The 14,786-nt window shown below is 43.5% G+C and overlaps 1 protein-coding gene and 1 pseudogene across 2 annotated transcripts in view; both read left to right on the top strand.

Annotated features, from left to right (window-relative positions):
• Gdpd1 (glycerophosphodiester phosphodiesterase domain containing 1) overlaps positions 1 to 14,786 on the top strand; it is a 36,284-nt gene that overhangs the window by 15,614 nt on the left and 5,884 nt on the right. For both annotated transcript variants that reach the window (XM_031351127.1, XM_031351128.1), the window contains exons 4-7: positions 19 to 64; positions 8,394 to 8,512; positions 9,061 to 9,150; positions 11,027 to 11,160. In XM_031351127.1, coding sequence (XP_031206987.1) covers positions 19 to 64; positions 8,394 to 8,512; positions 9,061 to 9,150; positions 11,027 to 11,160 — 389 coding nt within the window. The remainder of the gene's footprint in view (positions 1 to 18; positions 65 to 8,393; positions 8,513 to 9,060; positions 9,151 to 11,026; positions 11,161 to 14,786) is intronic.
• LOC116077144 lies at positions 11,735 to 12,497 on the top strand (annotated as a pseudogene).

The following is a 14,786-nucleotide window of genomic DNA, read 5'->3' as shown; positions in this document are numbered from 1 at the left end:
TTATCGTATCTTTTAAAGGAGCTCCCACCTTACCTTTGCAAACTGGATGTCCCATTTCAGAGAGGTAACATTTCTTTTTTATGGTTTAAACACCGACATGAAAGTGTATTCCCTTATGCTGAGAATCACAGTAGTTTTTTGCTAATAGTATCGCCCTGGGACCTAACCTCTGACCTACAGATCTAAAACCTTGATTAATGGCTATCTGATTCTGAGAGACCGATTGGCTCAAAGACTTAACTGTGCTTAAGTTCACTCGACAACTAACTGAAGCCTGAATACAGTAATAATTATATGGATTTAGTTTCCTGGAGATCCTTTATGCTTTGGTGGGGGTGGGGAGCAGGGTGTGTGTCTTGAGATAGTCTCAGTCTATATCTCAGGTGGCCTTGGACTCACTGTGTACCTCACACCGGCCTGTAGCTCACAGCCTCCTCCTTCCTCAGCCTTCAGAGTGCTGAGGGTTAGAGAAACAAGCCACCACACCTGAGTGCTTTGTACTTCTCCCTTCTTTTCTTTTCTTCCTTTTTTTTACACTCCTAATGTCTGAAGTTTGGTAGCATTGCCAAACTATTTATAGTAGTCGTCCATTATAAATATAATAAAGGAGAAATAAATAAATAGAAAGGGCCTCGTGGAGATGTTCGGTGCTCTCCTCACACCATGTAGGTTCTGGGGTTCAAACTCAGGTCATCAGCCTTGGTGGTCATTGCCTTTACCCACAGCCCTTGCCAGCCCACAGCTACAGTCCTGCTCTGCAGCCTAGACTGACCTGGGACTCACCATGTAGCCAAGGCTGGCCTCAAACCAAAGAGCTTCATTTCCTCTCTGCTCCACCAGGCCTAGCTTCTGAGTAGCTTATACTGTGAACATTAAGCCTCGTCAGTCATAGAATTTGAAGGTATTTCTGCCATGTATAGGCTGTCAGTCACCCTGCCAGTTCTTTCTTTCTTTTTTTCTTTTTTCTTTGTTTGTTTGTTTTTTAAAGAATAATTTATTATTATATGTAAGTACACTATAGTTGTCTTCAGACACTCCAGAAGAGGGCATCAGATCTCATTATGGATGGTTGTGAGCCACCATGTGGTTGCTGGGATTTGAACTCAGGACCTTCAGAATAGCAGTCAGTGCTCTTAACCGCTGAGCCATCCCTCTAGCCCTCTTTCTTTCTTTCTTTTGAGTGTGTGTGTGTGTGTGTGTGTGTGTGTGTGTGTGTGTGTAGTTTGTCATGGTATGCATGCAGAGACCAGAAGATAACTTGTGGGAGTCGATTCTCTCCTTTCACCATGCAGGGTATAGCCTCTGAGCTCTGAGCCATCTCCTAGGCCTCAAGGGATTTATTCATATCCATTTTTAAAATACTGTGAGTACCACATGAGATAGATTTTAAATTAGCCAGTACAGAGCTGGGCACAGGGCTTAGTGCTAAAGCACCTGTTGTGTTGGAGCTGAAGGCCAGGTATGGTGGTTCATACCCATAATCCCAGCACTGGAGACTGAGGCAGGTGAGTCACAAGTACATAGCCAGATTGGAATGCAAAGTGAGAGTCTTTCCCAAAAATCGCAAAAGTTGGAGCTGGAGAGATGGCTCAGCAGTTAAGAGCTCTTAATAATCTTACAGAGAGCCTGGATTCATTGTCAAGGCCCACATGACTGCTTACAACCTCAATTCCAGAGGCTTGTGCTCCCTCCCCCAACATCCAACGGCTCCTGCACGAATGTAGTGCACACTCGGGCATACACAATTATTGCGTAAAATACACTTTAAAATACTCTTTAGCTTAAACACCAAAGGCAGGGTGAGCTCAGAGAGCAAAAGAAAGATAAATAAAATCAGGAGGAAAAAAAAAAAAACCTTGAAAGTTCCTAGGCGTGGTGATCGATACCTTTAATCCCAGCACTTGTGAGGCTGAAGCTGGCAGATCTCTTTTGAGTACCAGGCCAGCTAGGACCACAATGAGACCTTGTCTCAGAAAATAAAAATAAAGGGCTGGGAGAGAGAGAGCTTAGTGCTTAAGACTGCTTCCTGTTCCTCCCAGGGGAACTGAGTTTGGCTTCCATTTGCTCATATTGGTTGACTCACAGTCTGCCTCTAGCTTCAGGGGATATGATGCCTTTTCTGGCCCCCTCCAGCACTCATACACATGTGCACATAGACACACAGACATACAGATAAAATAGAATAAAAATAATAATAGAATAAAAATGAAAAGTCACCTCTTTGTAAGGTATGTTTCAATCAAACATAAGTTTGATTTGTCTTCATTTAAGTATCCTCAATCTACATTGGTTTGAGGAAATGCTCTTGTCATTCTATAATTTATATTAAATGTCCTGAGCCTCTGTCAATACTAGATTGGATTTATGAAGATTAAGATGTAAGTTTCTAGGTGCATCTGCAACACAGTGGGCTCGGCAGGAAGATCTCAGGGTCAAGCCCTGGCTAGGCGAGAAAACAAGTTCCAGGTCAGCCTGCCAGGTTACTGCGACCTCACCTCAAAAGGAGAGAGAGATCCATGTCCTTCCAAGAGGCTCAGTGTAGAGGACTCGCCTAGCAGTTCTGAAGCTCTGCTATTATCATCATCATCATCAACACCCTCATCCTCAGCAACATCAGCAACATTATCATCATCATCATCATCATCATCTGACATAGAACTCACTGTATAGGCCAGGCTGATCTCAAATTCACAGAATTCTACAAGCTTCTGCCTCTGGAGTACTGGGATTAAAGGTGTGGACCATCATACCTGCCAAAACTCCACAAACGTTAAAGAAAAAAAAATCTTTGGGATTAGGAATTTTGCTCAGCCTGTAGAACACTTGCCCAGCACTGAATAAACTGAACATGAGGTACAGGCCTTTATAATCCCAGTTTGGTGTCAGGTTGGGAAGGACAGGACGATCATAAATGCCAGCCTGAGTTACATGAGACCCTGTTTCCAAAAAGAAAAAAAATCCTTTCTTTTTTTCTTAATTTTATATCTTCTCATAAAACTTTAAACTTATAAATGTGGAGAGATCTCTGAAGCCAGCTAGCCCCGTCTTCCCTTACAGAGAAGGAAACTGAAGTCATGGAGGAGATTAACTTGATCGAGGTCACATGAGTAAATGACCTAGCTAGAACTTGACACTGTTTCCACCTTACCTGGCCAGTGCTCACAGAGGGTCCTCACCTCCCGCTGAGCGGTTGCCTGACTACTGTTGAAAAATAATGGCAGGCGAAAAATCAAACAAATAAATAAATAAAAGCGAGGTAGTGGTGGCACACACCTTTGATCCCAGCACTTGGGAGGCAGAGGCAGAGGCAGGCAGATTTCTGAGTTCGAGGCTAGCCTGGTCTACAGAGTGAGTTCCAGGGCAGCTAGGGTTACACAGAGAAACCCTGTCTTGAAAAACCAAAGAAAAAAAAAAGAATGGCAGGTACTCAGATTTCAGACAAATTTTTTTAAGTTTTTTTTTTCTCTTTTGAGATAAGGTTTTACAGTATAGACCAGGCTGGCTTCAAATTCACTGAGAACCAATTGCTTCTGTCTCCTTGGGTGCTGGGGATTAAAGGGTTGGGCTACCTAGCTCAAGAATAAAAACAAAAATGAAAAACTTTTCTCTGTATTGCATTTAACTCATATTTGATTTTAGACTATTCAAAGTTTTGGCCAGGCAGGGTAGACTGGCCTTGAACTCAGAAATCTACCTGCCTCTGCCTCCCAAGTGCTGAGATTAAAGGCATGCACCACCACAGCCCGGCAAGATTTTTTTAAAGCAGCAAATACAAAATGAACTCACCGATGAACTTAAGTTCATGACTAAAAAGCTCAGGAGTTATATACCTTCATCATAGCTGACTCCAGCTATTCATTCAATAATTGGTTTCTTACTATTTGATGTCTTAGATCTGTGTTGTATCTCTTAGCTTTGTTCTCAGGGACTTTATTTATTTATTCCATGTATTTATTGTGGAGACTGGGGTAGGTGGTCATGTCTGTATATGGAGATAACGTGGGCCTCAATCCTTTGCCTCTGTCTTGTGTATCCTGGGAAATAATTGTCAGGCTTGGCAGCAAATACCTTTACACACTCCACTCACACAGTTTCACTAGAACAAGAAATCTTTTAAAACAATGCCCATGATTAAATGAGGCCAAAGCATCTGCAAGGCCTTCCACAGCATCCTTTCCTGTCACACCAGACAGCCTTTTGAGAAAGTTTCCTTCACTTCTCGCTGTAAGTCATAAATCACTTGAGAATACTTAGGGTGACCCATTGGTTATCATTAACCTTTATATGTTGTTATACAGCAAGATATAACATTCCAGTCACACTTACATTTTGTTCCCTCAGTATCTCCAACTGAATCTCCCATCCATATCCCTGCTTGTCTCAAATCAGCTATCACATTTAACTATCGCACTATCTGTTTTATTCTGTTGAGTCCAAAGTTCTGTAGAATGACTATGCCAGTCTCTAATAAAATCAGTGCCAGTCTAGCTACAGCAGCAGTGGCAGTTAGTGCAATCATTCCCATAACTAGAGCAATCACCAGTGCAGTCATCTGACGAGTTCTTCTTCATACTTTCAGTGAGCCGTGCACTAGAGTCATGGCTGAGTCTTACCATGGCCTCAACAGCCTATCGGTATCCAGACTGCTGGCCTTGCTCTGAGAATGTGTAACCTTTCAGAAGTGATGTTTAAGGAATACTAGAATTAACACAGGCATAAAGCGTACAGTGTTCACAAGTGATACTGTAATTATTAGGGTGCCATTGTACAGGTCCTTTGCGTAACAGATAAGGTAATGGCACACATGCTATAAAGGGTTGACTCTGATTTAATCTAAAAGATAAAGTATACTTGCTATCATTAATGTTTAACCTTCCTTTCCGTGCTTTAAGAAGCACTTGCTCATTTCTACAAATGTGTTTGAACTGAATTGCTAAATCTTAACAGAGGACTTGACATCCAATTCCATGTCATTGAATTAACATTAAGGGTAGAACAGATTTCTGTGGGAACTGTACTGCCATCTCAATTCTGAGAATTGAGTGAAACCATGAAGGGGTCCAATCAGTGGCTTCTCCATGGGAGATAGTAACAAGCCCTGGACATTGCTGCCAGTGTATTCAGTTCCTTGTTGGTAACACACATCTCACTAAGTGGTGGATGTATGGAACTAGTAGTATTGATCTCCTGTTCCTGAAAACCAAATGCATGGAGCATATAAGAAAATATATATATATATATGGCCGGGCTGTGGTGGCACACGCCTTTAATCCCAGTACTTGGGAGGCAGAGGCAGGAGGATTTCTGAGTTCGAGGCCAGCCTGGTCTACAGAGTGAGTTCTAGGACAGCCAGGGCTACACAGAGAAACCCTGTCTCAAAAAACCAAAAAAAAAAAAAAAAAAAAAAAAAAAAAAAAAAAAAAAAAACACAAAAAACAACAACAACAACAAAAAAGAAGGTCTTGAGTAGTATGAACTGTAGATAACAACGCTTGAAAAGTTGTCCTTGTGCTCTCACATCATAACTTATCATTTCCTTACTCTCATCTATAGGCTTAGCAGGTCCTTGGTGGTGATAAGGATCAGCTAGCCCAGAAGATGCAGTAACCATCACAAGGATACTCACACCTCCCCATCTTACTCCTGTGTTGACTGGAGGATTGGGAATGTGGGCCTGATATGGATGCTTGGTCGCTTTACCTGTGCTTTCCCAGCATAGCAGGGAACCAAGCTGTTGATGGTGTCCATAACTTTTGGTCTTCCATAGAAACATGACCATAACAGCAGGCCCCATCGCAACACCTTTGCTGGTTTCTCTTCTAATGTTAAGCATCCTTGCAGTATACAGGCTGACTCAATGGCAGTTTTTGGTTTTTGTTTTTTCCACAATCCAATGCCTTTTAGTATACTTGCCATCATTAATGTTTAACCTTCCTTTCCGTGCTTTAAGAAGCACTTGCTCATTTCTACAAATGTGCAGTTTGGTCTACATAGAGAGTTCCTAGACAGTCAGAACAAGACCATGAGAAAATATCAATGGATTGTATCAGTGTCCGTATTTTGGGTGTGACGTGGATATTTTCCCTCTTTCCCATTTGAGGGAAAAACAAAAAACATTTAAACAACAATCAAGCAAACACATAACAAGGGAGTTCTAGGTTCTGGGCCAGCCATGTTATCTCATGCTACAGCATAGGAGCCCTTCCCAAGAATGAGTTCTTGGGAAGTCAGGTGTTGCATGCTGTGCTGGGGGGCCCTTGGCTGGAAGAGTGGCCGGCAGCCCCCAGCTCTGGGACCACTGAGCCCAAGCTGCCCCCAGTTCCTTTTTTCCTTCCTCCTCCTCCTGGGAAGAGCCATTTTCCTTCCTCCTCCTACAGGGAAGAGGCTTTTTTTCTCTCCCTTTATTTTTTGTTTCTTGAGCCTTTCTATTTGTAGGCCTTGATTAAATGCTTTCCCCTTTTCTGCCAGGAAAATCCTTTTCCCTTGATTAAACACTTCCCCTATCTCCACCGGGAAGATCTCCTTCCCTTTTTTCCTACCAGGGAGATGGTTTTCCCTTTATTAATTCTTTGTGTTTGCACACACTGCAGCTCACGACCTTGCCAAATCCCGGAGTCTTTCTTATCCCGAGCGATCTTACCAATAGTCCTGTACTGTCCACGTCCCCCTTTTCTCTGAGTCCCATGACAACGGGCACCAAATGCCGGGAGCCAACGCAGGATGGATGTAGGCTTTTCAGCAGCAGAGGGGTCAGCCTCTCCAGGACTGAGCCCTGACAGCTCCCTAGAGGCACTTGTTGTTGTTACATGAAAGGGCGCCTTTAGCAAGTCAAGTTCCACATACCCAAACTTCTTACCAGATCTAGGGTTCTGTCTTGAAAGACCCATCACCTAAGTGGTTCTCAGCCCATAAGATTTCCTGGTTTAGCCGGGCTGTGGTGGCGCACGCCTTTAATCCCAGCACTTGGGAGGCAGAGGCAGGCGGATTTCTGAGTTCGAGGCCAGCCTGCTCTACAGAGTGAGTACTAGGACAGCCAGGACAACACAGAGAAACCCTGTCTTGAAAAACAAACAAACAAAAAAATTTCCTGGTTTGCCAGGCATGTCTCGAGGCTAAGTTATGCAAAGGCTCTGAGAATCCTTCAGAAGAATAACCTTGTAAAATCTCAGATAACAATCCCTGACAAAAGGCTCTTTCAAAGCCTGGTGCCATCACTCCAGATTCATGCCAGTACAACTGCCTGCGAAAATTCTGCTACGATTTTTAAATAACACATTATTGGATTAGTGTCCCTGTTTTGCCTGGAAATTATCCTCAAGTCTCTGAAAACTTCAGTGATAACCTCTTAGTAAAATAATGTCAACTAATGAATGGTTAAAATAAGTAGCCGGTCATGGTGGCACACACCTCTAACCCCAGCAGTAGGGATCACAGAAGCAGGCAGAGATCTTGAGTTTGAGGCCAGTTTGGTCTACATAGAGAGTTCCTAGACAGAACTATAGGATGAGACTCTATCTCAAATAAATGAATAACCTTCAAAACTCCTCATAATATCATTAATGGCAGGATGACTGATGTCAAGTGTGTATGTAATCCTAACACACAGCAGGAGGATCAGCCATTTAAGGCCAGCTCTCCCCTCAGGAGTGAATTCAAGGCCACAGTGAGCTACATTAGATACTGTCTCAAAACCCAAAAATAGGAAATTTAAAACATCAGTGGCAGAGTACCACCTGTAATATGTGAGGCCCTGAATTTGTCCCAAGCAGCATAAAAACAAAAGGCAAGAAACAAGACCATGAGAAAATATCAAATGGATTGTATCAGTGTCCGTATTTTGGGTGTGACGTGTATATGCTTTTGTAAGGTGTTACCACTAAGAAATCTGGACATAGATATCAGTCTTCCTATGACTCTACTTATCTTGAAAGTTTTCCAGTGGTGGTACACTTGATGCCTTTAATCCTAGCACTTAGGATCCGCAGAGGTAGGCGGATCTCAGAGTTCAAGGTCAGCTTGTTCTACAGAGTGAGTTCCAGTATGGCCAGCTACACAGAGAAATTTTGTCTATAAATAAATGAGCAAATAAATAAAATCACAATTACAAATGCATAACATGAAAATATTTTATGGATATAAAAGTATCGGTAAAAACTATAGGGCATACTGTATTGTAACTATGTCAAAAATGCACAGGGGAAAAAAGAAAGTCATCCAGTGCTCTTGATGACAGGTCTGAGGAGATGCATCTCCGTGGCTTTTTTCTTCCCTTTATACTTTGCCTCATTTTGTCACTGTCCTATAATGAACGTGTGGTATAAATTAACACTGAAAAAGTAAGAATTATGCTTTAAGAATGAAAGTCACCATTTAAAAACATCTTGCTTTCCCAGCAAGCAAGTGTGAAGGAAAAGATACCCGAATCCCCTTGCTGAAGGAAGTATTTGAGGCCTTTCCAGAGACCCCCATTAACATCGACATCAAAGTGAACAACGATGTGCTGATTAAGAAGGTGCGTGGGCATTGATTGCCTTGGGAAGGTCAGCGTGGCTGACACTGAGTAGAGGAAATGTGATATTCTGCAGATCAGCCTTCTGACTGCAAAACCTAAACAAGGCTGACAGATAGTGATCAAGGGAACTAGATACTGCGTTCAGCCTTGTCTAATGCCCTGTAAAGGTCACAGGGAAACTGCTGTGGCCTGTTTTCAGAGTGAGTTGGCTTATCCTGGTCATGGGATAAAAACAAGCTCTCTTAGGCTCCATTCATCCAAACGTTTCTATAATTGACTACCTGTTTTAAGTCATTTGTGGTTGGCTTATGTCAAATTACTAAGGAGTCATATTCAATTAAACTCGTTTTAGAGTGGTAGATGTAAATAATTTTGTATTTCATACATAATCTCAATTTGGTTACCAGTTGTCCCACAATTTTAAACTACTTTTTGGCAGATCAGGTCAGCTTGCTCTACAGAGTGAGTTGTAACCCATTTTTAACATAAAGCAATACAGGTAGATTTACATAAAGGCATATGGATAAAATTTTAATTTTCACACACAGGTCTCCGAACTGGTGAAGCAATATAAACGAGAACACCTGACGGTATGGGGCAACGCCAACTCTGAGATTGTAGACAAGTGTTACAAAGAGGTAAGCTTTGGACATGACCAGCCAAGGATGCTGGCTCTGTTTGTGTGAGTCATGACAACAGGGGTTTGCAGACTCTATTCCTGTCATAGCTCACATATGAATAGAAGGAACCAACCAGAAGTTGCCCATAGAGATGACAGACCTCTTCTAGCACCTTCCATTGGTTATGATACAGTCTGGGGGGTTGAGTGGGTTCGTTTTCTCTGCCAGTTAAAGAATTAAAAGACAGGAAAAAGCCTAAAGTGCAACGGCAGCTGCAGCAGGGTCTCGGGCTCTGAGACAGAATCAGCAGCTGAGGAAGGTGTTGACTCTGCACCGCGGGACACACACACACTGGCTCGACCCCCTCTGCACCGCGGGACACACACACACTGGCTCGACCCCCTCTGCACCGCGGGACACACACACACTGGCTCGATCCCCTCTGCACCGCGGGACACACACACACTGGCTCGACCACCTGTCTCATCAATTTCACAAGTGCACAAGCATACTTACATACACACATGTATGCATGTACATACATGTAAACAGACAGACAGACAGACATTTGGTGGATGCAGCAGAGCCCCAACAGCCACACTTTTATTTCTCCTCTCAGTCTTTTTGTACCTTCTTAGACAAAAGTTCTTTATAAAATTACCTCATAGATAAAATGCTACACAAAAGGGGAGTTACAGGGGGATGTTGATAGTAAGTTCAAAGCAGTGTTTCATTCCATAAGCTCATTTTAAGTTCAAAGCATCAGTTTCACATGGCCTGACCTTATCATAGTGCACATCTATGGCGTCATCCTTGGACCCAACCTAGAAAGAATGTTTTTTCTTGATCACAAACCTGTCCCAAGCCTGTTTCTCTTCTTAGTGAAATTTATGAAAGCTCATTGTATTCCTTATTATGCAGCCTTTACTTACTATTATTTGAGGAGGGGGGTACATTCTAGTCTCTTTTTTTTAAAGATTTATTTATTTATTAGTATATTTAAGTACACTGTAGCTGTCTTCAGACACACCAGAAGATCTCATTACAAATGGTTGTGAGCCACCATGTGTTTGCTGGGATTTGAACTCAGGACCTCGGGAAGGGCAGTCAGTGCTCTTAACCGCTGAGCCATCTCTCCAGCCCCCATTCTATTCTTGATTCTAACTTTATTATATCTTTCTGGCAAAACAACTAAAACCATCTCCTTAAACTCCTTCCTAAAATTATTTGAACCAAATAAAGAATTCTATAAAGTCATTAATTCATCTAAACAGCATTAAATCATAAAAGTTCATCTTCATGTTGATCTGCAGGAAATGTACCCAATAGGGCGGGCTGATGCCCAGGAATCATCAGGCTATGTAATAGTGGCAGGAAGGGTTTATCAGCAGTGAGAAGCAATCCTATGACAAAGTCTCTGGGGCTGTGCCTCTCCAGAGTGCAACATCATAGCCATGCAGAACAGTGGGCAGAAGCACAACATTCACATACACAAAAAGCTAAGCATGGGACGTACGCCTTTAATTTCAGTGCGCAAGAGACAGGCAGGCAGATGTCTTGAGTTTGAGGCCAACTCAAATTTGGAGTTCATAGACCATGTCTCAAAAAAGACAAACAAACAAACAAAATCCCACAAATAATTGCTATAAGAAACCAGGCTTGCCAGGCGGTGGTGGCGCACGCCTATAGTCCCAGCACTTGGGAGGCAGAGGCAGGCGGATTTCTGAGTTCGAGGCCAGCCTGGTCTACAGAGTGAGTTCCAGGACAGCCAGGGCTACACAGAGAAACCCTGTCTCATAGGATGCTTGTCAGCATATAACCTGGGAAACACATTCTGGGATTTATAAAACGACCATGCTTTTTAACGTAACACATAATCTTGTTTGTGTTCTAGAACTCAGATATTCCTATACTCTTCAGCCTACAGCGGGTTCTGCTCATCCTCGGCCTGTTCTTCACCGGTCTCTTGCCCTTTGTGCCCATTCGAGAGCAGTTCTTTGAAATCCCAATGCCCTCTATCATACTGAAGTAAGTCCTTAATGCTTTTCGCCAGTTACCCATTACAGAATGTTCAAGTCATTGGTCTGTGACCATCCCCGTGGCTGTGGCTTGACTCCATGGTAGCTGTGGGTAAAATGGAGGCCTTTCACATGCTGGCTGTGGCTTCTCCGAGTTCCTCCTCAACCTTGGCCGAGTTCATGCATAGATTATTCCCCCTGAACTTGGGAACTTGGGGTTGGACTCGTCTGTGTTGAGTAGTGGTCGGGTCTCTAGGAGTTAAATGGGAGATTTGGGGATGAACTCCTTCCTTGCAGGAAGGAGTTTTTGCCCATGGTTTTCTTCTGCTTCCTCTTGCATCCTAAATGCCTCCTTCTGCAAATGCCCACTGATCTCCTGCCGCCACAAGCCCTTTACAAAGAACAAGCCAGATAGCAACGTTGTGCTTTTGTGCTTCTAGAATTGTGACCTAAGTAAACTTATTTTTATAAAAAAGGGACCCAGCCTCAGATACTTCATTATAGCTACAGAGAAATAGACTAGTTTTGGCCAGCGAACTGTAGCAGGTTCAGAGGCTTTCCCAGAGCCGTTTCCAGGATGAACGAATGCCAGAGGCCTTGGGTCGCAGCTGAAGGACAGTATTCCAGTTACGGAGCTCTCAGCCAGCGGGCCTTCCGAGAGTCATGATCTTCTCCGGAAAGGGTTTTCTTGTGTGAAAAATGAACTTTTGCCCAGTCACCCTCTTGAATTATCAGAAAAAAAATGTCCAGCTCAACCAGGACAAGATGACCTTTTCCACCCTGAGGGACATGCAGGGTCTGTCTGCTCCCCTGAAGTTACAGATGGAGTTCAAGGCAGTGTAGCAGCCTTAACGTCTCCCACTTCTTCCCAGCTCAAACCCCTCACAGGATATTTTGAGGGGCAGCAATGAGACCATTGGTTTTGAGGATGTTCTTAAGGATCCATCACAAAGTGAACTGACCGGCGAGCCCCACTTGATGGTGGAATATAAGCCGGGCTTGCTGTGGTACAGGGTGCCATGCAGGAACAACGGTTGTACTTTTTCATAGTTGCCTCTGCTACAGACTGATGTTCACAGCATTAAAGTGCTGAGAGGATCGCTGAGTCACATGGAAGGGTTTGAGGCTTCGTTTTGGGTTGTGAGTCAGTTGAGAGCCTAGAGGTGGTTTCTAAGCTCTGAGGTTATAGCAAAGCCCAACTTCTGAAAATGTGTTTCTTATAAATGTTACAAACGCAATAAAGTTCCCAGGAGTCTCCTTCAGAAAAAACAAAAAATTAGACTAAAGCAAAAATCAATGTTAAAAAAAAAAGGCTTTCAGCCGGGCGGTGGTGGCGCACGCCTTTAATCCCAGCACTTGGGAGGCAGAGGCAGGCGGATTTCTGAGTTCGAGGCCAGCCTGGTCTCCAGAGTGAGTTCCAGGACAGCCAGGGCTATACAGAGAAACCCTGTCTCGAAAAAAACCAAAAAAAAAAAAAAAAAAAAAGGCTTTCACACCCCTAGTTGAGGATCTATAGGCTGCTGACAGCTTCTGGGCAGGGGTTGGGGGAGCTTTTTTGAGGTGGTATAGCCTCTGCTACCTTGCCCATGTTCTAGTCAGTAACTCTGTACCCACGTTCATGTAAGGAACCCTGATTAAACTGAGTTTAAAAGAGAAGGGGTTCATTGGGAGGAAGAAATGGTTGAAAAGGAATGGAAGAGGGGACCAAAAAGGGTAGCAAGGATTAATATCAAAATAGATACACTTAGGAAATCTTTAAAGAATACACTTTAACAATATTTTAAAGAAATGAGTAGATGTATCCAGGCAATGGTAGTGCGCGCCTTTGAACCCAGCACTCAGAAGACAGAGGCAGATGGATTTCTGAGTTCCAAGCTAGTCTGGTCTACAAAGCTAGTTCCAGGTCAGCCAGGGCCACACAGAGAAACCCTGTCTCAAAAATCAAACAAACAAATCAAAGGAAAGGGAAGGAAGGAAGGAAGGAAGGAAGAAAAAAAGAAATGAGCAGATGTTTGTGGGACTTGAAATATATTTTAGTGGCAGAGCTCTTTAGCCCTAATGAAGCCCTGGGTTCAACCTCTCATACAAACACAGAAAAAAGGATTCCAATATCAAAAGCTTCTTAATAAAATTAGATCATATTTTCCTTTTGTGTTGGGGGGGCAAGGACAGAGGCTAACCTCTGGCATTGTTTCTCAGGAGCTGTACACCATTTTGAGACAGGATCTCTTACTAGGACCTGGGGCTCACTGATTAATCTAGGCTAGTTACCAGAATGCCCCCAGGGATCTCCGCCTTCCCAGCAACGGGGTTACCAAGTGCACATCACCATGCCCAGTTAACGTATCAGTGTGGGTGCTGGGGATCAGGCCCAGGTCATAGTGCTTGTATAAGCACTGTTCTGTCTGAGCCACTCCGACAACCCCATCATCCCCAAGCGAGGTTGATTACAGTTATTTATTGTGTGTATACACAAGTGTACTCTCGTGTGCCACTGTGGAGGTCAGAAGGCAGCCATCAGCAACCTGTTCTCTTTCTACCACAAGGGGCCTGGGGACCAAACTCAGGTCATCAGATTTAGCAGCAAGCCATCTCAGAGGCCCATTTTTAGCTTAGCTCCTGCTCCAAGGCCTTTCACTGTTTGAATTTCTTAGTAATGAACTTTTATTTTATGAATTCTCAATGATATTTGTTACAAGTCTTTATGAACGTTTCTTAGACAAAACAAACTGAAAATGCCTTTTTGTTCACACACACACCCTCATTAGTGTAGCATAGTTGACTTCAAACCGACGGCAATCCCATTACCCAGCCTCTAGAGTGTTGGGATTTCAGGCACGTGCCACCCCACCCTGCTCAGAAAACACTTGTCTACAAAGAAGCTGTTTCATTATTTGTTGTACTCAAAAGATTCTATCCATTTATTACTGAAATGTTGAGCTTTTTCTTGCCTAGAGTAGAATACCATGTTCTAGATAGCCCAGTACACTCTATAGGGAAGTGAATGTTACTGAAATACAAAGGAAGCACACTGTGGCATTACTCTTTCCTCTAAGAAGTGATTCTGAGTGCTAAAGAAATGGCTTGTGGGTAAGGCGCCTGCCATGCAAGCGTGAGGACCAGAGTCAGATCCCAGCACCCATTATAAGGCCTGGCGCAGCAGTGAGCATCGGTGACCTAAGGGCTGGCAGAGACAGGCTGATGATCCCTGGAGCTCAGCCAGCTTAGCTAATGTGTGAGGACACAGAAAGGGAGGGAGAAAGAGTGGATACAAGAGAAGTTTTTCTAGACAGAGTTTCTCTGTGCAGCCCTGGCTGGCCTAGAAATCACTCTGTAAACCAGGCTGGCCTTGAACTCAGAGATCCACCTGCCTCTGCCTCCTCTGAGTGCTGGGGTTAAAAGCATATGTCACCACTGCCTGGCTGTTTTTAAATATTTCTTTATGTATAGATACTCAGCCTGTATATATGTCTGGGCACCACATATGTGCCTGGTACCTGTGCAGGCCAAAAGAGGTTATCAGATCCCCTGGAACTGGAATTACAGGTACTTGTGAGCTACCATGTGGGTTCAAGGAACCAAACCTAGGTCCCTGTGAGACTGGCCAGCGGTTTTTTTTTTTTTTTTTTTTTTTTT

The sequence above is a fragment of the Mastomys coucha genome, unplaced genomic scaffold (genome assembly GCF_008632895.1).
Source record: "Mastomys coucha isolate ucsf_1 unplaced genomic scaffold, UCSF_Mcou_1 pScaffold5, whole genome shotgun sequence".
Taxonomy (NCBI): Eukaryota; Metazoa; Chordata; class Mammalia; order Rodentia; family Muridae; genus Mastomys; species Mastomys coucha.
The sequence above is the reverse complement of the archived record's forward strand: the minus strand, read 5'-3'. Positions and strand labels throughout refer to the sequence as shown.